General features: G+C 25.7%; 3 protein-coding genes across 3 annotated transcripts; 2 read left to right on the top strand and 1 right to left on the bottom strand.

The window, feature by feature from the left end:
* Positions 1-299: 299 nt before the first annotated feature.
* On the top strand, positions 300-6,012 carry LOC145847772 (uncharacterized). Its single transcript, XM_082953706.1, has 16 exons — positions 300-382; positions 799-933; positions 1,159-1,317; positions 1,384-1,498; positions 1,559-1,713; positions 2,234-2,419; positions 2,793-2,886; positions 3,731-3,882; positions 4,138-4,227; positions 4,457-4,604; positions 4,674-4,782; positions 4,986-5,147; positions 5,234-5,387; positions 5,461-5,562; positions 5,666-5,760; positions 5,959-6,012. The coding sequence occupies exons 1-16, from the start codon at positions 332-334 to the stop codon at positions 5,984-5,986; spliced, it is 1,935 nt and encodes a 644-aa protein (XP_082809832.1). The 5' UTR covers positions 300-331; the 3' UTR covers positions 5,987-6,012.
* Positions 6,013-12,100: 6,088 nt separating this feature from the next.
* On the top strand, positions 12,101-16,545 carry LOC145847786 (serine/arginine-rich splicing factor 9-like). The gene is made up of 5 exons (XM_082953711.1): positions 12,101-12,265; positions 14,599-14,777; positions 15,155-15,327; positions 15,675-15,826; positions 16,062-16,545. The coding sequence occupies exons 1-5, from the start codon at positions 12,108-12,110 to the stop codon at positions 16,180-16,182; spliced, it is 783 nt and encodes a 260-aa protein (XP_082809837.1). The 5' UTR covers positions 12,101-12,107; the 3' UTR covers positions 16,183-16,545.
* Positions 16,546-21,884: 5,339 nt separating this feature from the next.
* On the bottom strand, positions 21,885-24,324 carry LOC145836357 (sulfotransferase ssu-1-like). Its single transcript, XM_082944169.1, has 6 exons — positions 24,100-24,324; positions 23,490-23,628; positions 23,215-23,357; positions 22,970-23,055; positions 22,514-22,646; positions 21,885-22,058 (listed from the first exon to the last, which is right to left on the bottom strand). The coding sequence occupies exons 1-6, from the start codon at positions 24,322-24,324 to the stop codon at positions 21,885-21,887; spliced, it is 900 nt and encodes a 299-aa protein (XP_082800295.1).
* Positions 24,325-27,003: the final 2,679 nt, after the last annotated feature.

Raw genomic sequence — 27,003 nt, 5'->3', positions numbered from 1 at the left:
AAATCATTAAGATGTAAAAGATCAGTTTATAAAGTTTAGTTCAAACTTTAAAAAAAATATTATAGACTTACAAGCAGATTTCAGTTGCTTTTATTTGGAAGCAAACTAAAATTTTATAAAAAAATTATTTTAATAAATGGTCGCTTGTGTAAAAAATATTATAGTAAAAATAACTTATTTGTGTGTAAGTTAATATGATATATGACATAAACCTACTTTTAACTTTTTTTTATCTTTTAAATAAATTGTATTTCTTTTATTTTTAACAAAGGTTAAGAGAGAAAAGAAAAATCTTTGCAGTTATATTTCATAACAAGTCTAAAAGAACATTATGAAAATAGTTTTGTGCTTTTTGGCACTTTTAGTTTTGTGCTCAGCTCAAGTAAGTGAACAATTATTTGAAATTTTTTTAGTAAAAAGTAATCTCAAACAGTTGATTATTATTCAAAACTTTATAAGAATTTTTTTTCAATGTATGTAACTATAAAGTATTGTTTGTCAAACTAAAATTTTGATCGTTTGTGATAAAATAGCATAACTTTTCCAAATCAAACATAGCATTTTTATAAATCATGGTTATTTTTAATAAACAAAGTAAATCAAAAATTGGAACAAGTCATAAAATTGGAATAAGTCTAAATCTTGTATAAGTATTCTTAAATAAGTATGTGCAAATAAAGATTATATCTACAACTTGAACAAAGAAAAAATACAGCAATTTTCGTGGCTTTAAAATTCAACTTTTTTTATAAATAAACTACTAAAGTATGTCTAACTTATACAAAATGTTGATAACAGAACACGAAGCAATACTATATGCCACTTGATATTGAGATTATGACCAAAGATAAAAGCGTCATTTCAACAAAACTATCCTCAGCTATTGACGACATTACTAAATATTATAATGAAATTAACCAGGAAATACCCGATGTACCTTTATTTATTACGTTTTTAAATTAAAATTTTTTTTTATCAATCTTAATTACACTACGCAAAGTATTTAATATACGCAACTATTTGTTGTTTTTAAACTTTAATTTCCTGTATTAGCTTAAAGTCTTTTTCTTTAAAGAAAAGTTTTATAATAAATCGGCATGTTATTTTATACTTATGACTCAACTAGTTAGAATGTAACAAAAAATCATCTACTCACAGTTCTTACACTTTAATCTTCGAATGCCCTTTTCTGATGATTCATTCATAAACAACGTAAGCACCAGAGCATTCTTTGAAATGGTTAAAAACGACGGTGCTTTCAACACAACTAACGAGTATGGAGCTCTTGTCTTTGGAAACTTCAAACAAAATGCTCTGGTAAGTAATTGCTCGCATCGTCTGTTGCATTTTGTACCTAAATTATGTTAACTCTCCTTTTTACAGACCGTAGTTCAGTTCTTCGACGAGCCGGAAAAATTTAACAATATGAGCGCAATGGCAGTTCACGATTTAGACTACTACGACAGAAGTAAAATTTCCTACTTGAAAAAGCTTTCAGGTAAGTTTGACCATCACACCGAGTTTAGATTAACAAGTAAAACAAATATTTTTTAATCAGGTGAATGGAATGGAAAACTAGGTGTACTTGTTAACTACAGAGATTTCAGAGCCACTGTCATTACAAGAGATGGCTTTTTTATTTCGGATGACTTAGTCAAAGCTCCGATGCTCACTAAAGAGTATCATGAAAATAATGGCCTACCAATGCCAAAAGTTAGTCAAAAATTTAAACTAGCTTGGTTAAAGTTTTATGTATGGCATATAAAACTCTTTTACTTCCAAGTTTTTAAGAGGTAAAAGTACAGATTAAAAAGATCAATAAACCTAGAGAGTTTTAAATGTTTTAACTATTATACTCTTATAGTTTTTAAAGTATAAATAATGTAAGCTTGGACAAAAGACACGTTAGAATAGTTGATTTTATACTTTTTCCGTGAATAATATTTAAAGTGTATTGCTGTACATACATTATAAGTAAAGTCTAGCAACACCTGTTAATAAACTCAGTTTAAATTTAAGTTAATAAAGTGATAGAAGTTTTTTTTTAATAAAAAGCTTTTCATCTGTAAAACATATCAAGGTGTATTTATATAAAATTACTAAAGAGTTAACCAAACGACTAAGATAATTTCTTAAAAATTAAACGTCAAAGTTAAATTATTTTAAGCAGCATTCTTATAAACCCAAAAATAAAACAAGTTACAAAGTGATGAGTTAAAAAAATTATCAACAGTATTTGTACATTAAAACGGAGAACCTTTATGGAATATCTAAAGGAAAAATAGAAATGTTTCAACTAAATTGGCCTGAAAGTAACAGTTTATCTTCAACTGAGCCCAACTTACAGGCTTGCAAGTACCTAGGAAAACTTATCTCGGATAGAAATCAGAAAGTTAGGCTCGAAGTTTGCAGATTTCTGGTTAGTTATATTTCGTTTTAAAGATTTTCTCTAAAATGCTTGCTAAACTTGTACATAAACTGAATTATTTACGTTGGTTGATAAGTCGTAGTTATTTTTGATTTATTATTTTGTTTAAAACTATAAAATTTTTAAAGTTTTTTATATTTTTTTACATATGTTAACAAATAAATTCGAAATTTAAAACCTTTGTTATAAGTGTCAATACTGTACATAATTAATTAAGGTATAATCTTTGTTTTTAAAACTGTATTATAACACTTGTTTTATTTTTTTTGTTAAACTAGTCTATAAATAAAAATAATTCATTATTTTTTCTATAGACATTTTTAAAGTTTATGCTAAATTGGTTGTTTATACTTGATCCAAACAGGCTATATACGTCGAAAGTAAAGATTATCGAAACATCAAACAAAACTTATTTGTTGATTCAAACTACATGACTCGTGAAAAAGAAAATTTACCAAGTGAGTTCTAAGTTTTTTAATATTATAAATGTACAAGAAATTGTCAAAGACGCTTTATATCTTAAGAAACAGAAAACTTTTATGTATAAAAGGAGGTACAAACTATTGTTAGGACCGTTAATCAAGTTAACGTATTTGTTTTAGTTAGTCTTGTTAAAATGGCTAATGTGACAATTGCAAACTTTTATAAATGAAATCTTTAATTGTCTTAAACTGGTTTTATAATGACACACATAAGCAAAATTCATAAAATTAATAAGTTATTTTAAACAATTTTTAACTTATTTTTATTTTATAAACAGAAGCTTTTTTTTTCATAAAATTTACTAATAAAATAGAGCTTTATAAACTAGTTTCTTGTATGCTTTACTAATAAAAATTTTATAATTAAAGATAATAATAGAATATCTCAATTTCTTTATAAATAGAATACATAGTTTAGCTTCGAATATTCTAAAATCTTATTTTCAAAACAACTTTCACTCAAAAAAGGAGATTATCAGTTAATAATAAAATCTTTCTAAAGTAGAATTCTATTTGAATATTATTTCATTCTAATTTATTATTTTCTTTGTTATTATTACTAATACTATTTATCAAATATTATTTCATTTAAATAAGATTTTGTCATTAACTGGTTATCATTTTTTATTTTATTGAAACATTGTTTTGAAAAAAAAACTCAAAACATTGGAAGTTCTATTAAAAGCTTGATAAATAACTTATTATAACTTGCTCTGTCATAAATTGACCGAAAGTATTTTTCAAACGAAAACTATCAAGTAAAAAACAAAATTAATCGTACTTTCATTGAACATTCCTGGAGCAGTTTTTTATGTAACAGCGGTAGAGTTCGATAACGGGTTGGGGCACGGCCGTACCGGGTTCGCAGGTGAATACAACGAAGGTTTTGACGTAACTTTTGTGGTCGATCAAACTTTGGCGTCGAGCTTAGGACCGTTGTACAGAACAGTTGTTCAGTCTATTGTTAAGCAGGCTTGTGGTTATATGTTTAGTATCTTGACGAAAAAAAACTTAACAAGGATTTTTTTCTCTTCGTTTTAAAACACTAACTTTTAAGCAAACCATATATAAAATTAAAAACATTTTTATTAGTTTTAGTTTTTCAACTTGGTTTTTTTATTTAAATGTTTAAACTTTATAAAAATAAGAAATATTTTTACCAAAATATATTTAGTATTTTTTATATTTTCTCATGGCTATATTTAAACTTTTGTATAAAAAATAAAGGCAAATTTCTACTTCCAACTACCGAGGTTTGGTTTTCAACGTAGAATTCAATTATACGTTAACGGCATTCTTCGACTCAGAAAAAAAGAAGTAAGACAAAATTTCACACTTAGAATTCATCATAGTCTAAAAAAAAAGTTGTAATTTACATATAAAAGTATATTCGGTAATGATTTTACTTAAGTTTATTGTTAGACTTATTATTTAAAAAGTCATATAAAACCTAAAAAACACTATAAAAATTTCTAATAAAATCTAAACAAGTTGAATATTTTCTGCGTTTTTTATATGCTTTTCTTTACTAATTGCTGAAACACAGTCCAAGAAACTAAAAAACAAAGATGACAAAAAGGCACTTAGTTTATTCAAACAATACGTAAAGAAAAACAAAAAGTTAAGAGCGAAAATGGATACAGAGACCACGGACATCACGATCCTTCTTCGTAGCAAATACGAAAGTAACTTCGGTAAGCTACAGTTTGAAACAAGCCAGTAAGTTTTTAAGTTTAATGAAATATTAATTGCTTTGATAACAGCAAAATCTTATTTCGGAAAAATTGACGACAAGAAAAAATCGCTGGCAGTCGTCAGCTATGAAAATATCGAAGAAGCAGCCAGACTTCTAGCAAGAGAAGTATCACACATGTAGATGTGCTTTATGTTACTTACTAAAAATAACTATTGTGTTGGCAGTTTCTTTATTTAGATTAAAACATAAGTTTAAAATATATTAAAAAAAATTATTAAAGAATTTTGTTTCTGTTTTTTTGCACTTTTGAAAAAGATAAAGTAAAAAAGATTAATTGAATCTGTAAAAAATTAATCAAAAAAATCTTTTATATTTGCAGAGTTGGAATTGAAGACATTCGCAAGCGCCATGGGAAAAAGTTCGCTGAAAGTCCCAACGTTCAGTATATAATGACCAGAAACAAACATTACAAAAATTTTGACATCAAAAAACAAGTAGACTGGAGCACAAGCACCCAAGATCAATCTCAAAATTTATTAATGTTTGTTTATTTACTTTTAGTTTCAATAATAATAAAAAGTTTATTTAAAAAAAAGTTATAATGTGTTTTTAATAACTTCTTAACAGGCTGTGCAAAAATCAGCTAAGTGATTCTTCTCCGATAAGAATGAAACCTATACAAAAAACGTTGACTTTCGAAGATCAATGCCGATCAATTTTTGACTTTGATAGTCAGTCAATGTCAGAAAGTAAATTTTCGGTTAAAGTGGTAGATAACAAGGTAACTTTTTACAATATTTTTTTTATAATAGTATTAGTAAAAAAACTTTAATGTAAAATTTTAAATTTTTTAGATGGACAAGTGCAAAGTACTGACATGTAAATTGCGTAGCGACAAAAAAACTCATGAAAAAGAAATCATTCCATTGGATGGAACGCCATGTGGTTACAACGCTGTAAGATTTTTTTATTTTTATTTGTCCTATTTTGTAGATAATAACATTTATGAGTTGGTAATTTCAAAGATAAGAGTTTATTGTAATTAAAAATAAATTCCAGGTCTGCACTAACGGGTATTGTAGAAACAAAATAAGTTCGGATCTTTTACTAGATGGTGGGTGGTCGGATGATAAATCTGAATGCAATAATCCGATGTAAGTCAATTCAAAAAGTATGGGTATTATGAGATAAATTAACTAGTTTTTATAAAGAAATATATGAGCTAGAATTATTAAGAAATCAACAAACAATAAATTTCTTTCATTTCTTGTTTGGTTCAAAACTACAAGCAAAACAAAGCAACTTATGTTTGTTATTGTAAACTTTTTTTGATAGTATTTTTTACACAACAGACCTCAAAATGGTGGTGAAGATTGTTAAAAGGAGAAATGTTTAGAATTTACAGAAAACTATAACAAAATGTTTCTATTTCTTATATCATACATAAATATTTTTTTATCGACAACAGTTGAATAAAAATGTATTTGTTTTAAGAAAACTTTTGTGTTGAATTGAACCTATTAAAACTTTTACAAATATTTTTAAAAATAACAAGTTTTAAATTGTCAGTTTAAGACTAGAGTAAAAGTTAATCAGTCAAGTATATATTAAAAATAAGAATTATATAAGTAACATATACACAGAGTTTTTTATTTGGAGCAGGTCACTTTGAAAAATCACTATGTTTTTTAGTTAAACATGAAAGTATGCTCTTAAAAAAGATAAAAAGGTTAGCTAATACGAACAACAAACATATTAAATATTTAAAAAGAGCTACTAAAAAAGTATTAAAATACAGTTTTTTCCAAAACTTTTTATCGTGTTTATAAGGAAAAAAAAGGAATATTATTAATTAAACCAATTGTAAAAAATATTTTCTATATTCTCATGCAAAGTAAGTCACCGAAGAAAAATTTTTAAAATACTGTATTCTTCGAGACTGGTCAGTTTTACACGATTAGAGTAACGAATAGAATTACATACACTTTTACTCCTAGGGTCACTTTAACACAAGTGTCAGTTTTGCACTAATGTTAATTTTTCACTACCGCCTAAGGTTAGTTTTACCGGCTAAGGGTAAAGGTTAGGAGAATTAAACATAGATAGTAAAATAAAAAATAAATAAAATGTTTAATTAAATTCCTTGCTAAAGTGATAAAGGATAAAAATTAGGAATTAAAACATTAATAGTAAAAAATGTAAGTCAAAAAAAAGTTTAAACTTGTGCCAAACTGACCAAGGGTACGGTTAGGGGTAACATAATTGTAAAAAAAAGTAAATAGATAAAAATTAAACTCGTGCAAAAGTGCCAATTCGTTTGAAAACAACCCTTCGTGCAACAGTGTACCTCAGGGTCGTGTTTTGACTGGTTTCCTGTTCCAAACTATGTAGCTTTTTAAGTTTTTTGTAAATAAAAAATAAGCTAACGACTTAGATTAAAAAGTTTTATTTTTATTAGAAAATAGAGTATAAACTATGTTTAAATTTTAGAATTAAGAAAGTTGCAAATTTTGAAAAGAAAACTTTTCATTAAGAATAAGCCACTCAATATGTTTTTAGAGACTTTTTTTGAATAATTTTTCAGCTTGAAAGGTTTACTTTTCAAATGTGCAAATATCGTAATTATAAATTTTTTATTTAGTTTTTACTTTTGTTTTAGGGTAAGTAGTTTACTTACATATCATTAAACTTGATTTTCTGCTTTTAAGACAAGTTAATTACTAATTTCGTTTTGTACTTTGTTTTTAGTTTCTTGTGTATAAAAGTTTTCGTTACTAATGCTAGCTTCACAGTGTAAGAAAAATTTTCACACTGCGAATATAAACGAAACTAAGGTTTATATTTTAATTAATTTACTAAAATTTAATGATGTGCACTATTTATTAAGATTTCTGTTGACTGGTATTTAAAATCTGTTTAAAGTTTTAACAATTTTTCTAAGTAAAAAAGTTTAGACAGTTAAGTAATTTTATAAAAGTATTATTAAAAAATATTTCAGAAAATACTCTATTTATAATAGATAAAATTGTGCTTACTCACTAAAAAAAAAGTCTAGAAACACAGTTTAGTGGCCCTTTTTGTATACCCTTCATCTACCCATAATTTTTAGGGTATACTCGCAATTCCGATCCGTACAAATTCCACCCGCGCACAGTTCTCACCTGAAACTTTTTTCAACTATTTATTTATTGTTTTTTACTACCACTTTTACTGGTAAGCTTTACCCTTGGTCTTCAAGTGGTTCTTAGATTTGACTGGGTTGGATTTGAGCATGCCTAATTTTTTAGTATGAACTACTTAAAGAGAAATTACATGTATTATGTTTTATTAGTATTCTTTATTATACTTATACGAAAACGGCATGTTTAAGTTTTTTGTTATGGTTAAAACAACTTTAAAATGTAAAAATATTTAACTTGTAAAAAATAAGTTTACAACTCGTCACAGTAATACGTGCACTCTTTTGGAGGCACATCACTAACCAATGGCCTATATGATTTCAAAACAATTTTTTCTAGTTTGTCTCTGATTCAAAAACTTTGTTAGTTTACCATAAAATTTTACCATTCAAAAGCCAAACCTACACTACAACTTGTAACATTGTAAACAAAATCATCAAAAATTATCATCTCAAAACTTTAAAGAACAGTTATTAGTATTTTATAGATTGATTAGTTAAAGGTTTGTCAATAAATTTGATTTTTTTGGTTAGTTTTAATAATTTCTCAATTAATATCACTTTTTATTATCTAATACTAAAATAAAAGTTTTCATAAAAAAATTGACTAATTACTCATGACAAACTTATAGAAGTAAGTATTTAACTTATAAAGCAGGGTTTCCCAAACTTTTTTTCAAATTGATCCTTTAAAGAAATTAAAAAGGCGATTGCCTCCTCCAACAAGACTACCATTTATAACACCTAAGACCTTTTTTTTTTACTCTTCATCTGCAACTCAAGAATATCTAGTGTAAATTTAAAAATTGCCCCTAGGCGGTACTGCCCACTTTGAGAATCCCTGCTATTCAGTGTCAATTTAATAACTATCAAAATATTTTTTTTTGTAAAAAAATATCTTGCTGTAATTTAAACACTTAAAGACTTTGAAAACCAGTATAAAGTTTGTAAATTTAAATTTATAAAACATTTTATTAATGATGTTAAACCAATATCAAGTTGAAAATATTTTACACTCAATGTTTTTTTAACCATTAATTTAGGCTAGAAATCAATGTTTTAAGCTTAATATTTTTAGTCTAAAAAGATACTTTGATTTAAAAAAACTATATACATACAAAAAATAGAATTAAATTAATTTCCATTAACTAAATAAGGTTAAATACTTAACAGCTTTTATTTTACATTTTCATAACCAATATAAAGTGCTGTATTGATATAATTGCTGTGCGTTGTGAAATAAAGAGCAATTAAATATTTAAGTTTTATTACTTTATGATGAATAAATTTAATTCTATTGATGAATATATAAAATATCAATTTTTAGCCTAATATTAAGGTTAAAGTAAACTTCAGCTATAATATAATTTCAGCTCAATATTTGTGCAACATCTTTTTTTTTTGTTATGAACAACTTAATGAATGTACATTGTTTTGTTAATACAATAATTTACACAAGACATTTTCAGCTTAAATTTTAATTTGTTGACATAAAAGTTATGAATTTTAATGTTATTGTGGAAACAATTGTTTATAGTCATACTGATATTGGCAGGATTAAAGTATCTTTCTGAACAACAGTGTCATTTCACATAAATGTCAATTCAAATTTTTTCAATAGATAGGACCAAAAATGAATCATATTTTAACAATTTTTTATAAGAAATTTTCATTAGCATTAAAAAAAAACTGACTAAAGGTCATTAAAATTCAGAATGACAGCATAGCTCATTTTATAAATATCATCAGTCATAGTGTTATATTGAAACCCTTAAATGTATTTGAAACCCTTAAAATGTAAATGAAACCCTTAAAATGTAAATATGATAAAAAAAATTCTGAAAACTTCCAGTGAAAAAGAAAAATGTGTGCACAATAGCACAACTTATTTTTATCTATTAACTTTAAGTTTCTATATTTCAAAGTTCATAATCCATTAGGTTGTTTAATTATTATTTTAAAGTCTTCAGCTGGCTCATTCTTAATTCAAGGTTGCCACAAAACTAGAAATCCAGTGAAAATCTTAAAATATAGGAACTTGATAACTTAAAAAAAAAAGAACCAGAATCACTTGAAACCTTTAAATTTAAAGCAATTTTTACTTTTAAAATAATGTAAATTTAAGTATACACAGAAATCTTTTTTTCAAAAGTTTTATTTATTGAATAACATCACAGTATTTAAAAAAAAATTTCTTGTACTGTTTAAGGGCATAGGGTGGTAAATCATCATTTTGACAATTTAGTCTTATTTTATTAAGTTTTAACTAAGCTACAAGTTGCTTTTTACAGACTTATAAAAATGAAAATAGTTTTTGAGATATAGCTGGTCAAAGTTTGAGACTACAACAGCTTCCTTATGGGAGACACAAACTAAAAAGAAAATAGCTAGAAATTACTAAAAGTCTATCTCCTACTTTTTTGAGATAACTAACTCAAACTATCAGAAAAACTTGCAATATTTAGAAAATTCTGTTGTATTGCAAGGAAAATTTCTTGAACGTTTGAGGTAGTTATCTCAAAAAACGTAGGAGAAGATATATTTTTAGTGAAATAATCTTTTTTTGCAGTTTTAGTTGCACCTCCTATAAGGAACCTAATGTTGCCTCCAACTTTGACCTGCTATATCTCAAAATTTTTTTTGAATTTAAATATTAGTAAAAAGCATCTTGTAACTTAGATAAAACTCAATAAAATAAGATCAAATTGTTAAAAAAGTGATTTACTTCCCCTACACTCTTAATACAGTTTTTTATTTAAAACTTTATTCATACTCAAAATGGACAAGAAATATGTACTTTTAGAAACCAATTCATAAAACCTGGAATGTTTTTTTAACCTTAGGCAACCCTGTTATTTATTTAAAATATTTTAGAAAGACATATCACAATATATCTTTATAGAGACGTGTTCTTGAATTAAGTATAGCTGTTTTGTATTATAACAAAAACTTTGTAAATGTAATAATTTTTAATTAATATTTATAAAGTTCACTTCTTTATGTTATGGTTTTAAAACAAAAATAAAGTTTTATTAGCAAAATATTATCTTTGTATAATAAAGTTTTTGGATAACACAGTTTAAAAATATGCAATTGAAAATTTTTATTAATCATTTAAAAAATAATCTCTACTAGCATATTGTATTTCTTTTTCTTAAATACAATTAATCTTTTCCCTGAATTTAAACTTTCTGGACAAAATCATATTAAGTGAAGTTTTAAGTTTTTTATTTATTTACTTAAATGCATGCAACTGTAAAAATTATGTAGTTAATAAACTTTGTCATTTATTATGTGTTACAGTAAAGTATTCATTTTAAAGCAGCAGGTTAAAGCTGGAAGGAAAGTTAAAGTGTTATTTTTTCCAGTTTTACCAAAATAACATTTACTATTCAATAGAAGCTTTAAGCATCAAACTTGCCACAAACTCAAGCTAGTTTAAAAAGTTCAGGATGACTCAGGATTGTATAATTTTTTCCCTAAAACTCTGTCTAGTTTAAATATTTTTCCTAAATCTCAGGCTATTTTTTAGGAATTGAAACTTTTTTTTTTGAATTAAATTTTTATAAAGTCTTTATGCTATTATATTTGTATTTTTATTATTATATTGGTACAATATATTATATATTGGTATTTTTAGGTATTTAAACTTGAATATATTATTTTTCCAGTTTTGGTTTTTGTTAAGTGTTTTTAAAATTTATCATAATCTAAGACCAACTCAGAATAGCTTTTTGTAACTCAGACTGGTTTTTTAGCTTAAAATAGTGGCAACCCAGTTACAAAGAGTTTTTCAAAATGAAAAATTATCATTTAAAATCTCCATTGTGGCTGTTTTTCATAAAATGTGTAATTCTCTAGTGCATAAAAACTATTACCAGGTAATTGAGTAAGATAATACTTTTTATTGCACACTTATGCAAGGGTATGTTTTGTTTTTGTGTTCTTTGCGTAAAAAAGATATTTCAAAGTTTTTTCAAAAGTTTTGGGTAATGGTATGCTCAAATATCAGTCTTGTATTTATTAGTTGTGATGTATAATGAACTTGATAAAAATAAGGACAAATAATGTTTTTTGTGTACTGCAACACCCTTAATCTCATGCTAGCTTTCTGTCACAATTTCCTTTTTTTTAATACTAAAAAAAATAGCTCATATTTTTACTACTGAATGATTTTAACTACTCTTTTACTTTGTTGGATATATATATCAAAACATTTTATTGACTTACTTATTTTATTAATTAATACAACTTTTGTGAAGCTGTTTTTTTAAGTATTAGTTTTGTAACCATTTATTTTTTTTGATTTTAGTTTTAAATAAAATGAGTGATAAAGAAACACGTATTTATGTTGGTAATTTACCACATGATGTTACAAGAAGAGATGTTGAAGACTTGTTCTACAAATATGGACAGATAAGAGATATTGACTTGAAAACAAGAAGAACTGCTTTTGCTTTCATTGAGTACTATGATGCTAGGTAATTTGCATTATGATAAAGTGTAGAAATTTATCTTTATAAATCTCAAACTTTGTGAACTGTTTTTAAGTATGAACTAATTAGTTAGTATGACATCAAACAAATTTATCAACTTAATAATAAATACCTTTCATTATCAAACATAGATAAATTTAACTTCTTATAAAATATTTAATTGTTTAAGTTTTATACAAGTTGAATAAGTTGGAAATTACACAAGCATGAACTATTTATGTACTAACAGGATTACCAAAAAACCTAGAATCCTGAAAAAACTTGAAATTTGACAATTTAGGCAAAATTAAAACTGGAAAATTTTAGAAGTTAAAAAAAAAACCTTGAAGAACCTAGAATTTTGAAGAACACTACTAAAAAACCTAGAATTTGAAACCAATTTACATGCAAAGTAAAGAAATTTTAATTATATACCAATAATCTACCACAGTAAATAAAGAAAATTTGTTTTAATAAAAATGTTTTACATAAAAAAACGCATTTAAAGTAGCTTCAAGGAGTTTTTTAAATGTTGTTATGCTTTTATTACAGTTTTTTACCTTAAGTTTAATTTATAATAAATATGGACCAAAAAACTTGTTTTTTGAAAACCTGGAAGAAATTTACAAGACACCTTTGGTAACCTTAATATTAAGTAATGTTGTTTATGAAATTTATAATGAGCTTTAAAAAAATCAAGATTTCTAATTTCTTATATCATAGTGGAAAGAACTTATTTTCTCTTTAATTTTCTTAATTTCTTTAATACATAAATTTTTTTTAAAGTGATATATATAAAAACAGTTATTCTTGCCTAATATTCCGTGTAAATTAAAAAATTATGTATCCAATTTTTCTCACTATTAGTTTACAAGGAGTGTAATCAGTTGTTTGATAAGTATTATAGCACACAAACTAAATTTGTTAGTTTTTCTTTTTAAACTCACTCTGACGGTGTCTCTAGGCCTTTATTTTTCTGTTTCTATTTTAAAGAAAGTCAACTGGTTGTTTTCTAAACAAAAGTGTAAGAATGTGCTACAAAGCTTGCACAAAGTAATTGTTTAATATAACATAACAAGACCTACTTTAAGGTAATTATTTTCTTAAACCTAGATGTTTTGTTTTTATTATTTTTAAATCCAGTCCAGTTGTATTTTTTATAAGCATTTTCAGTTTATTTAATTAAAATTTGAAATGTCATATTTTATATAGTTTTGTTTGAAATATCCTACTTGTATTATTTTTCAAAGGAAAACTGCTAGGTGAAAGTTACCAATAAGGAAATTAAATAGTTTTACAAAATAAATAAGGTTTTGTATAAAAATAAACTTGTACAAACGATGTTTGCTTAACAGTTTAGTATAAAATTGAAATAAATCTGAATTTTATTAATCTTCATTTTGTCACTAGTTTAAAAATTCCTTTAAAAAATAACTTTCTGTAATCGACTTGACTGTATTTTTCTAGATAAAATTAAACGGGTCACTATCAATTAAACAAAAGAAATCAAACTAAATTTCCTCAGTGCTAAATCTATAAAACAAATACATAAGTTACAATTTTATATTTCTATAAAACATTTTACTTATCAGATTTTTTTTTAATAAATCCCAATAAAAATATAAGATCAGAATTTTTCATTTAAATCGTAGATATTAACGATCTGTTATCACACTTAATAAGTTTAGTTTTTATTTTCGCACATTTTTAATTTTCCAATTATGCATATTATACATATGCCCTCATTTTAAAGTTATGTATTGTAACAATCAAATTTGTTTCCAAGTTGGAACTAGTGGAAGGAAGGAATAGTAGAGTATAAGGGAGTAATGGAAAAAGAGGAAGGAATATATTATAACGTACATAGCAATGTTTTTTATCTTTGTTACTTTGGTTTAACTGTTAACCTTTTTAGATAGTTACATTTATTTAATGGTCAAGTTTAAAAAAATAGCTTTGAAGTTTCTTTTCTTAAATGTTGTATTAAATATATGTTTACTTGTTTGGTTTAAAGGGATCAACTGTTTCTAAGCAAATCAAGCATTGAAATAATAATCTTATTCAAGTAGACTAAATAAATTTTATTCTAATTATATTAACAATAAAAGTTTATTATGGTTGATAATTTACCATAACTGTATTAGTATATCTAAACCTAAGGTAAGTTTAGTTTGTATACATTAGCGTTTTTTGAAATAGATAAATTTGACATTTTTTAATTAACAAATATATGTTTTATTTTTCAAATAATTTTCAACTGTATTAGTGTTTAGTAATTTAATAGTAAGGTACCAATCTTACAAAACAAGCATTCATTAACTTTTTCATATGAAATATAGAGACGCGGATGACGCAGTAGATGGCAGGAACAACTACAATTTTGATGGGTACCGCCTGCGTGTTGAAAAGACCAGAGGCGGCGGACCTCGTTTTGGTGGAAGGGGCGGTTCCTCTTACGTCCCCGGTAGACAAGGTGGTCCACCTTCGAAAAGAACCAACTACAGAATTAGAATTTCAGGTTTGTAGATAATTTCAAAAATTTTATTAAAAAAGTTCTTATTAGTTATACTTTTATAACTAAAATGCACTGTTTTTCAATTATTTTATGTCATATAGTTTACTTTGTTTCAAAAAAATTAAACATAGATTAATCTTGCATCAAAAAAAAAAGCATTATATTTTTAGGCCAGTAAATTATAATCATTTCATGAAATTTATTAAACATTTTAAATATCAGAAAACTTGTTTTTCTTTTAGGCAATAATTATGTTTCACTTATTACCTGCATTGAATTTTAGAACTGCTTACATTTAAAAATCGTATATAGAGTTTACTTAGCTTTATTTCAAACTTAACTGAAATAAAAATATCCAACTAAACAATCAAATGTTGCAGGGTTGCCGCGCTCTGGGTCGTGGCAAGACGTGAAAGACCACATGCGAGAGTGCGGAGACGTTTGTTACGCCGACGTGTTCAAAGACGGCACCGGAGTCGTTGAATATTCCAACAAGGAGGATATGAAGGACGCGTTGAGGAAGCTGGATGACACGAAGTTCACCTCTCATCAGGTTGGTGCAATTTTAATTTAGTTTGTGTGATAGTGATGCTGAAAAACATTTATTTTAGTTTTAGTATACTAATAGGTTTTTTTACTTTCGTATTCTTAATTAGTATAAAAGTTGAAAATTTCTGAGTGGTTGATAAATTTCAGTTTATGTTGTGTGATCTGAAAATATAGTTGTCATAAAATAATGCAATTTTTTTATTTTACAAATTTTTAGCTTATATTATAGTATTTAATGTTATGTAAATATAGTTTATTTAGCTTGTCCATAATTGTCTTAAAACGTACTCCTACCAAACGCATTTACGTATGCAATTTTTATTAGTTTACAAACAATAATATTTAATTCAGCGCGAGTCTTCATACATACGGTTGCGAGACGACAGCAGAAGGTCTTCTTCCAGGTCGCGATCCAGGAGCTACTCGAGGAGCAGGTCGAGGTCGAGAAGAAGATCCGCTTCGAGGAGCAGGAGCAGGTCCAGGAGATCTTATTCAAGATCCAGGTTGCTAGCTTTTAGTCGTACACAAATTTATGTTGTAAGATATTTTAATTATTGTTATAATGTAGTTTAAGCTTTTAAGACTTAGGTAAACAAGAGTAGTTAAAGATGATATGTTTGCTAACTTTTAGTTGTACAAGTTTTAGCCGCATACTATTTTGTTATCAAGTTTATAAGGTGCTGAACAAAACTTTCTGCGTTTGAGTGAACTCAATAAGATTTAAAACGTTGTTCTCAGATCACGCAGTCGTCGCGATTCGAGAAGCAGGTCGAAGGATTCAAGGAAAAGTCGCGACTCAAGGAGCAGGTCCAAAGACGCCAGGAAAAGGACTCGCAGTCGCTCCAGAAGCAGATCTTAATAAATCACCTTTAAATCGAAGATTTTTGCTATAATCTGTAGATTGAAGATCTTTTCTATATATTTTTTACTAACCGACGGGATTAACTCTCCATATAGTGCATAGTTGTAACAAATTCTGAAAAGTGATGTTTACATTTATGATTAATGTTTTTATTTGCAACGACTTAGCTTTTAATGTTAGATAATTTTTAAAATAAAGTGTTGCTTATAGTAATTATTCAAATACTATTATGATTGATAGCTTTTTGATTTTGTCTATAGTTTTAATTCACATTTTACAAATATACCTATTATGTGTTTCTGGCTAAAATTGAAACATTGTTATTGAAAAGCTGTTTTTCTATTAAAACTTCAATACAATTTTTAGTTTTCGTCTTGTTTCATAATCTATGTCATGATGATTAAAATATCTTATGTTATTGATGGAATAAAATCTAATTTTACACAAGAAGTATTTATGCAAATTTAGTATAAATCTCAGACTTTATAACATATTTATCGTTTTATTATCTGAAATAAGGCCATAGAGATTTTTTTACTAAGGATTTTTTTACCAAAATTAATTTTGGCACTTTTATGAAAGCTTGAAGTAAAATAAATACACCTTACTATTTATATAAAGGTTCAACTTATTATAAATACTTTTTAAACTCACTAACTATGATAGTTTTTATTTTGAAAGAACTTGGTGAAGCGATTTGAAAGCAAAGGTAAAACTACTACATAAGACTAATTTGTTGAAAACTAGGTGTAACCTTAGTTAATATACTTCCCTGTTGAAAAAGTTGACTTTCATATTGTTTTTTTTTGAAAAAAATGTTTATTCTGTAAATTAGTACCTTTCATGTATTATAACTAATTATTTAATATAAGATTGATATACTTCACGTAAATATATTTAAACTAAAAAAAGTTCTTTAAATATCTTCATTAAAAATGAAAATTCAAAAATTAAAGTTGATAGTTTTTTAAAACCTATCCTAACAAAGCAAGTTCACTGGGATATAATAATAACAATTTGCACAGTACTTTTCTCAATTAAACTGGCATATGTATTTCCGTATTAAACAAGTTAACACACTTCCACCGAATTCTGTAAAAAATTGTAAGTACTGCAAGAAAAAAAGATAGTAGTGCATTTTTTAAACAAGGAAAAACTTACTGAAGATTTACACCAAAACGATTTCTACTCGCCTAAATTTTTCAAAACTAAACTAGATTTTTCTGAAAACTTTAATTATCTAGACTCTAGAGCATGTCCCTTTAGAGCTATGTACCTCAAGTTTTAGAAGATTTCTTTTGTATATAATGTTGAGGAATGATGTTTAAAAATAATAATATATGACAAAAATATATTACAACGCATAATTATTTACAAAAACAATACGACCCATTTTCTTTTTCAAAAATACATTACAACCAAACTTGAATTATAAATATGTTTTTAGTTTCACATTTCATTGTTAATAGAGATTAGAAATTGAATTCCTTATTTGGATTAAAACTAAGAGATTAAAGGGTTAAAACTAAGAAAGATTAGTGGTGTACGACTCGATAACCGAAAGGTTCCTTTGTACACCAGGTCCTTAGACCAAACTTTCTGAGCGCTTTTTTATCGTTCAATAAACAATGTATATACTTATACCTTAATACTATTTCTTTTGTCAAAATGCAAGTTTTTTATCAGATTAGATTTAATATGAACTACTGTCAACTGAAAACTAGTTCCTCTTTCAATTTACAAAATAAATCTGAAAACGTGATGAGTTAGAATTTGACAGCTTTTGTTACAGTAAACTATATGGCTTTAGAATATTTTAAATAAAAATAACAATAAAAATCTAAAGAATTTAAGTCTTTTGAAATTTTTATTTTCTTGATTTAAACATACAATCCAATTATATATCTATTCTTCAAATTATGTAGTTAAAATAGTTTGTTTAGTAACTTTTGCTATACTATATCTTTTTATTTGAATGTTTTTAGTTTCAGTTTGTAATTTTCAATTCAAAATTAAAGTGATATATATATTTTTTAACTCCGTATATATTTTTTAGCAGTTAACTTGGTACCTAAGTGCTACTTCGAGTTTTTTATTTATTGTAATCTATATAAACGTTTTTATAAAATGTGGAGTACACTTTCTACAATGATACCTAATACTCTTAGAAGAATTTAAGAAATTGTTTACTGTTATAGTGTTGTCAAATGTGAAGCGGTGGTTGCGTTATAGGACTAATTTCGAATCAAGCAGTTTTTTTTAAACTTAATTAATTTATCTACAGTAGTTTAATCTTAATTTTTAAGTAGCTTAATTAAAAATGCTTTGTAGCTTAATTTTAAAAATGTAACTTTAACAAGGTTTTCTATAAGTAGTTTTTTAGTTTATTTAACCCGTAATCGCTGAAAAGTTTGTAGTCATTATTTTATTTGTTTTTTTAACCATAAGTTTTTCCTAAAGATCTAGAAAAGGGTTTCCCAAACTTTTTTTTGCAAATGGCCCCCTTTAAAGAAATTGAAAAAGCAATGACCCCCTTCAACAAGATTACTCATAAACTACGATAAAAAACACCAAATACTTTTTTTTTGCTCTTCATCTGCAACTCAAGAATCTAGTGTAAGTTTTTAAACTACCATAAAATACACATAAGACCTTTTTTTTTGCTCTTCATCTGCAACTCAAGAATATCTAGTGTAAATTTTAAGTTATGGTCTCGTGGCCCCCCTGTGGCTCCTTTACTGCTCATTGCCCCTAGGGGGCCACTTGGCCCACTTTGGGAAACCCTGATCTAGAAGCTAACACTGTAATTTTTTTTTTCTGCATCTTCACTGTAAATTAACAAAAGTATGGAATGACTCTGTCTCAAAACTGCTAACTTTTATTTATCAAAAGAAAATATATAAATAAAAAGTTAAGTTTTGAACAATGTTTGAAACTTAACTGGTCATCTTTTGTTTTTTAATGATTTAAAACCTAGTTGGTGTTGAGTATTAACTTTTACTGAAGAAATTATTTGTCTTAAATCTTTGTACTAACTTTGCTTTTAAAAAACTTTCAAAAATTTAACAGCATGGATTTTATATTGTATTGAAGTTATCTTTGTGACTTTAAATAAAAAACGAAGCTCAGTTGTTTATTTTGTTTACTTATTCAAATTCTAATATCATATATAAATAGTCTCGGTGTAAAAGTTTTAGTCAAATCTAGCCTAAATACCTTTTATATGGTCTTTTTATAATTATTTTATGACAATAGGCTCATGTATGTATTTTTCTCATGTAAAACACGATAACTAATAATACTAGTACTATTGAACTAAATTTTAAGACAAAATGTACGACATTTTGATTAATGTATACTATCAAAGTTAACTGTTTAATGAAATGAATAATGAGAAATCATTAAGCAAATCCCAACAAATATTCTAATAAGTTGAAAATACTAAAAAGTATTTGACCAAGACTATTGTGCTACTTTTTATTAAATTTCGACATCAAAATTTTGTTATAAATCGAAAACATTGTGCTTTACTTGAGTTGAATCATTGAAAACCTACATGTTTTATAGCTAAACAATACAACTGTGTATAGATTCAGATTTTTTGCACGTTACCAAGCAGTCTAAAGTATCTTTTTATCATAAAACTCTCAAAACCCAGAAAAAAAAAAGTTGTTAGAAGAACACTTTTTCATATGCAAATAAATAATTAACCAAAAAAATGTTTTAAGAAAAAGCATTGCTTATAGTTTACAGTTTACTAGCTTTAGAGGTGTTGTTCAGCTTAAGAAATAAGTTCTATTTTTTATATATTTTACTTATGATAGAATTACTTAGAGCAGTGGCCTTAAACTTTTTCAAAAAGTTTTGTACAGTAAATTCGTGAAAACATTTTTTATTTTGCACATTAATTAGATAAAAGTGTTTTGTACTTAAACATATACTATGAAGCTTTAGTTTGAGGTTTTTATCACTGACACAAAAGTTGTAAAATAAATTGAAATATGAAATAGGACAAACATATGTTTTTAATATAAAGATACTTTACTAACATCAGAAACTCTGTGCAAGCTGAATATAACCGGTGCACACTTTGAAAAACACTGACTAAGAATACAAAATTAGTTTTAATTGATATTAATTTTTTAAAACTCACGTAAGTACCTTCTTAACATCTCTATAAGTAAATTTGAATTTTCGAAAAAAGTCGTTAGTCAGCTATTCTAAACTAAAAGGATTAATACAAGCTTTAAGTTTTGATAAAAATTGATCAGGTTGGTCCATTAGTAGCAATGTGTTATATAGTATGAATTAAAAGTAGATACTATATTTATGTATTTTTAACTTTGTAAAATATAACTCTAATAATATTAACATATATTAGTAGAAATTTTCATAGAAACTAATAATTTCATTGTTACTGTAAATAAAAGCTAGATATTACCACACTCACTAGTACACATTTAAAGAAAAACTGGGTAACAAAAAATGTTATGTAAGCTGTTTCGAATCTTTATTAATGAAAAAAACTTGAAGTCTTAAACAAATCACACATACAAAAAGTAAAACCAAGAATAAAAAATATTATGAAAATTTACAATTTATTCAACTTATTAAGCTTTTAGATTTTATTATAAATATATTAATAACCCGTGAAGTAAATTTACATAATAGTTTGTGTTAGTTTAAAATAACTTCAGTCTTGAAAATAGTTTCTGAAATTGACTAGATGAAAGCTTGAGAGTGCTATACAAAAACTTAAAAATAATTCAAATTAAAAATTTACGTATTTATAAACATTAAGCATTTAAAACCAATACTTGTTAAGAATATTTTATAACTTTTCATAACAAGCATGTAGTTATATTTCATTTTAGACAAACATTATATCTTTATATATCTATACGAATATCTCCACAGCTGATGAAGCTTAAAAACAATTAAATTATTAATATACAAACAATTTTTTGTACGACTTAATATTTTGGATAGTCAAATCAGGTTACTAATATTTAATAAGAACAATTTTTTTAAACATCTTTAATGGTTATCATAATAATGATTAACAAAACTTTATCATAAACAATTTTGCAAATAAAGTCATATATCTACAGGTTTTGGTGATTAAAATTGTGCAGAACTTTTGCTTTCAGTATATTAAAACTTTACTCTTTAAAATATGGTTAAAACTTATTTTATTCTGTTTAAACATGTATAAAAGTACTTTCTGAAGCATGTTGAACATATGTAACAAAAACTATATAGTCAGTAAAAACAACAAACTTAAAATTAACTTTGAAAACAAGTCTTAATATTGTTTTTTTCACGCATATTTAAATTGTTTGAAAACGTCTCACCTTATATGGACTTAAGTTTGTATCTTTAGTTCAAATATATAAAATTTTAGGAAAGACGAAGTAAAACAATAAATAAATAAAACATTCTAATAGTTTTTAAATGTAAAACAAAATACAGTTAAGTATAATTTTTTTCACATAAAATGAAAATGTAAGAGTAAAATTTACTTTTGCTATACAATCTCTAAAAGTTTTAATACTGCCAAATCTAAAATGATAAATTAACTCAAAATATACGTATCAAACATATTTGATAATTATTATTACTATATGAAAAAACAAAGTTTATATATTATGATTTTATTATTATTTTTTGTTTAAATTTTCTGAAACTGAAAAAAAACCTCACAAATAGTCTTCGTAGTTTTTCCAAAGATCAGAAAACCCGGCTACATTTTTATTTGTGTTTTTCATCAGATTATCAATTATCCTACTTTGCTCTGCAGATAGTTCATTTTTCCAGTCGCCAATTATTCCCTTTCTCACGAATGGGATATTATCAGGTCTTTCATCCTTCATCTTAAAAAATAAACTTAATAACTGCAAGTTCTTAATATTAAAGTTTTTATAAACTTTGTGTTTTCTTCCTTGTCTTTGAAACTTCTAATTAAATTTTAAAGTCAGTTAAAAAACTTAATTTGTTTTTAGTGTAACGCTTTTCTTTCTTTATAAGTCTAGTAAGGTGTTGTTGTGATCAAATAATGCTTATACTTAGCTTTTACTTAAATTTTTTTTAGAGTTTCTTTAATAGCTAATTAAAAAAAAATATTGTTATACTGGTTTATTGAACGACGAAACGCGCTCAAAATACTTGGTCTTAGGACTTGGTATACGAAAACCCTTTCGGTTATCGAGTCATACACCACGGATGCAGTTTAATGTCTTTTCCCGGACACATTATCTTTTATTTTTGAAATTTATAGAAAACAATATTAATTGCTATTGAAGTATTTCACTTAAAACAAATAACTTACCATTTGTGTTGACTTTTTCTTCATATTTTTTATAGATGCCTTTTCCATAATATACTTCAGCAAACTTTCATCATTTTTCAGAAGCTTTTCTTTATACTTACTTCCAAGAAACTCAGATAAACCTATCAGCTCACTAAAAAATATTTGAATTTAGTCAAATCACCAAGTTTAAAATGATTTAAATGTACAAATATAAACTTTTAATTGATTGTTGTTATGTTTTATAGTTATAAGAGTTGAGTATAAAAACTATGCATCAAAATAAAAAGCAGTCAAAAAACTTAAAAATAAATAGTATTGAATTAAAACTGCACTAAAAAAGTATAAATTATTAACTGTTTATTGTTTTTTGGACATGGAAAAATACTTAAGTATAAACAGATTTTTATTAAAACTATGAAATAAAAAATTCACGCTCTTAACATGAATATTACAACAAATTACTCTGACAACTACTTTTGAAAATTAGACTTGAGATCTTCATACAACAAAAAATGAATATTGTCACATTTTATGCTTTTTTTGAACCAGTTTGGCAGAATCTATAAATTGTTTTTTTTTTCCAAATGTTAAAAAAACATATTTTATAAGTTAACCTATGATTTAGAAAATTACAAATAAACATTAATATCACAGTTAGAAGTATTCTATTTTTGACTAATTTAAAAAAAAAAGCTTTTTTTTATGTATACATATTTTACCTCAAAATAATTTCTGTAATCACATTCTCCTTTCACAAAAAGTTCAAAAAAGTCGTTAAACTTTCCATTTTTGAAGTTGTAGTGCTGGTCAAAGCCTACAGTATGATAATAAAACGATACCAAACAATCTTTCGGGTTCCTTGCTATAGAAAATACTTGTTTCAGACAGCTATTTTTTTTAAAGTTCACTAGTTTAAATCAGATGCATCAGTTAATAAAAATCTATAATACTGTTTTTTTTATTAGTACAAAAATCTTCGTTTGTAACTTTTAACCTATGAAAATGTATTTAGTCTTTTCGTTCCATGGCACAAACTCCACAGGCAAATGAGACTTTATCAACTTTTTTATTTCTTTATTTTCAGAGCCCTCAAAATCGAGAAACGTAAAATGATTCTCCAAACAATCGTTATCCTAATAAGAAAATATTTTGACTATGCTAATCTTATTATATTTTTAATGTTTTAAATACAAGTAAGTTTACGAAAATGTAAACATTTGTAAACTACATAGCGTTTGAGTTTTCAAGAAAATTGTAAATCGATTTATTTTTACTTTCGTGTGAAAAAAAAGTATTACAAAGTTATTTGAAGTAACTCTTACCAAAGCTTACTTAAACAAACATGGTGTAAAAATCGCAACAACTGTTTTTAACGTTTTTATTAAAATGGTTTAAATATAATCTGTTCCTGTTTACGTACTGAATACTTTTTTTATGTTAAACACGAAGTTTAACGCATTTAAATTAAGCTTTTTTTCAGGAAAAAAACTTCAAGCTTATTGTTATTATAAAGACTCAATGTAAAATATATCAAATGAAAAAAAGAAAGCTTGACTAAATATTGTTTTAAATAAAATTTTATGCTCGTAAACAAAATCAACAACGTTCTCTGTGCAGTCCGCTCCGGTCAAGACCATGTTGATGATGTGCAGCATCCAGGTCGTCCCGCACTTCGGGTATGACGTCACAAACACGTCGTCGTCACGCGGTTCGTACCTGAGCGCCGAATCGAGCGTTCGCTGGTCCACGCACGCCGACATGTTCATCGGTGTTTCGTCCGGAAGCTTCAGTGTTGAGTAGGTGGGCAGCAACGCGTTTTCATTGCTCATTATGGTGAAATGTTGGTTCATAAAAGTTAAGTAAAACTATTTTCTTGAGAATACATATAACAGAACTTGTGTGCGATTTTTTACTCTTAAATATTTTTTAGTGTTATTCAAATAGTTCATTTAATTTTTACTATCTAATGTTCTAAAGCAGTGATCGGCGTGCTACTTCGAATCCGTGAACCCTAAATCACAAAATTAAAATTCTGTGCACCCCAATTTTCATTCTTTAGCGCCGCTAGTGTTTAAGAATATGTAAACACTTTTAATATTTTTTTTTTATTAATTTGGTAACGACTAGTTAATTTTTACACTCTAACTTTAAATTTACCAGTTTACCCCAGCCATTTTAATAAACTTTTAATATCGATAATTTAATTTTTACAACAATGTGTTACTTGTATCACCCAGGTCTAAAATACTAACTAGATTTATTTAATACATTGCCACTACCCCAATTAACAATCAGTAGTCTTGGTACTTTTAATTGAATGGTAAATTTAAATGAATTTATTTAATGGATTTGCTCACTTCGGTTTTTCTTTGAGCGGCTAAGGGTGGAAGAATTTTTACATAATGTAACAAAATAGAACTAGGAGAGTACAAAATTGTCGTTTTGTTAACAACAAAATGGTCAATTAGATATCAAGGTTGAATATGTCTTAGATGTAGAAAGATAAAAAAAAACTTTAATTTAGTTTCTGCACAAAAAAAAAATCATGTACCCCAAAATAAGTTTCATGCACCCCAAAAGTCTCGTCCACCCTAAAAGAAACTTTATGTACACTAGTGTGCACCAGTGTACACCGTGCCGACCGCTGTTCTAAAGCATAGTTTAAGTATAATTTATTTAAATTTTTTCCCAATTTTGTTTTAGTTTATAAAATTTAGCATTATTTTTAAGTATGTACAGAAGAGAGTTTTGGATGCTGAAAAAAACAAAATTCAGATGTAGTTGTATCTAAATATTACAAATTTTTAAGTTAAATCAACTTTAGTACTATTTTAATTTATTAAATCAAATACCTTTAACTGAAACTTTCTTTTAATTTTAATCTTAAATATATATATATATATATATATAACTGTTCAAAATTTAGGTTTAATTGTTTGCTAACAAAAGATCCTAGTGAAGTAACTTCACTGGAATATAAATAAAAACAAATTATACAATAATCTTCCTTTATTCTACCAACATTTGTTACGAAACTTAATATATACATTACAGTGTATCTAAATATTACAAATTTTTAAGACAAACCAACTTTAGTACTATTTTGATTTATTAAATCAAATACCTTTAACTGAAACTTTCTTTTAATTTTAATCTTGAAAAAAAAAAAAAAGTATATATATATATATATAACGTTTTTAGGGGCATTATGAAAAAGTTGATTAGTTGTAAAAAAATCAAATGTTTTCTGAAGAAAATAGTTAATATATAAATTTTCTTTTTAATAGAAAAACTAAGCAGAAAATTTTTTACAACTATAAAAAAAATAAGATAAACACAAACAAAAATTAAAAACTCAATAGAATCTTTTTTTGTCAAAAATTTCTAAGAAAAACTTTAATGTTTTAACTTAACCAAACTATGAAAACATTTAAAGAGTTTATTAAATAAATGAATACTACAAAACTAACTTTCAACTTATAAAAAAGTAAATAATACTGTTTGAAATAAAAACTTTTCACTTACTACCGAAAATGAATAAACTAAATGTGGTAATTTTTTACAAACTTTTAATGTTTAGTTTTGTATTTGTTGCACAGTTTAGTTCATTACAGTGTTGCAAAGTAGATCCGCGAAAACAAACAGCTTTTTTTGTGTTTTATATTCAACTAAAGCTAAAATTGTCTAATTTACCTTGAAAAAAAACACTCAGTCTTTGTTTGATGTAAAATTAATTTAAATATATATCTTAATTTTCTGCTAAGTTTCGTAACAGTTCTCCAATGTATTTCAGTATCTAAAAATAAAGCAAAATTAAAGAACTCAAAGAATATTATTTTAAAAAAAGAAAGAGTTCAATATTCAACATCATCAAAATATTCTGTTAAACTCAGCTCGATACATATCTTATTAAAGTTTCATTAAGCAGTAAAGTAGAAGAGCACTCTTTTTTTCGATCAATAATACATAGTAAAAAACTCGTTCATTTAAATAAATTCTTTTTTTGAGAAATTTTGAAATAAAGACTGTTTAATAAACAGCATTGTTGTAAACTAATTCAATTAGTTCATGATTTTGTATACAAGTAACACATAAGTGTGTGTTTAAGTAATTAATTTGCAAATTCCGAAGCATAATTAATCAATAATCTAATAAAACATATCTGACACATAGTTGTACAACACTTTGTTCTAACTTAGATAAAACTAGTTTTGAAACAAAATTTATGAAAAACAAAAAATAAATGAAACTAAATTAAAGCAACTTTGTTTAGCAACTGATACGAGTGCAAACATTCGAAAAGTAAACAATTTTATTTTCAAACTGTTTTACAAAATTTACGGTCTATCAACTCCACACATTATAAATTTCTTAACGCAAAATTTCAAGCTTTTCAAAGCTTTCATTAAAATAGTCAAGTGTAAATTGAATAATGTCTAATTTTCTTACAATTTTTGGTTGGTGGTTATCACATTTGCTAGGAGTTTTTTAAAATACTTTTATGAAAA

The sequence above is a fragment of the Thalia democratica genome, chromosome 1 (genome assembly GCF_965202585.1).
Source record: "Thalia democratica chromosome 1, ktThaDemo2.hap1.1, whole genome shotgun sequence".
NCBI lineage: Eukaryota > Metazoa > Chordata > Thaliacea > Salpida > Salpidae > Thalia > Thalia democratica.
This window is presented reverse-complemented; position numbering and strand designations above follow the sequence as displayed.

Bases quoted from the DNA above. Each gene is read 5' to 3' on its own strand.
- LOC145836357 (XM_082944169.1), bottom strand. From the start codon at position 24,324: ATGAGCAATGAAAACGCGTTGCTGCCCACCTACTCAACACTGAAGCTT. The intron at 23,358-23,489 runs GTTAAAAGTTAC...TATTTTCTATAG, and splicing joins GACTAAATACATTTTCATAG to CAAGGAACCCGAAAGATTGT. The intron at 23,056-23,214 runs GTAAAATATGTA...AACAATTTATAG, and splicing joins ATTACAGAAATTATTTTGAG to ATTCTGCCAAACTGGTTCAA.
- LOC145847772 (XM_082953706.1), top strand. From the start codon at position 332: ATGAAAATAGTTTTGTGCTTTTTGGCACTTTTAGTTTTGTGCTCAGCT. The intron at 1,499-1,558 runs GTAAGTTTGACC...TTTTTTAATCAG, and splicing joins CTACTTGAAAAAGCTTTCAG to GTGAATGGAATGGAAAACTA. The intron at 4,783-4,985 runs GTAGATGTGCTT...TTATATTTGCAG, and splicing joins GCAAGAGAAGTATCACACAT to AGTTGGAATTGAAGACATTC.
- LOC145847786 (XM_082953711.1), top strand. From the start codon at position 12,108: ATGAGTGATAAAGAAACACGTATTTATGTTGGTAATTTACCACATGAT. The intron at 14,778-15,154 runs GTTTGTAGATAA...CAAATGTTGCAG, and splicing joins CTACAGAATTAGAATTTCAG to GGTTGCCGCGCTCTGGGTCG. The intron at 15,827-16,061 runs GTTGCTAGCTTT...CGTTGTTCTCAG, and splicing joins AGATCTTATTCAAGATCCAG to ATCACGCAGTCGTCGCGATT.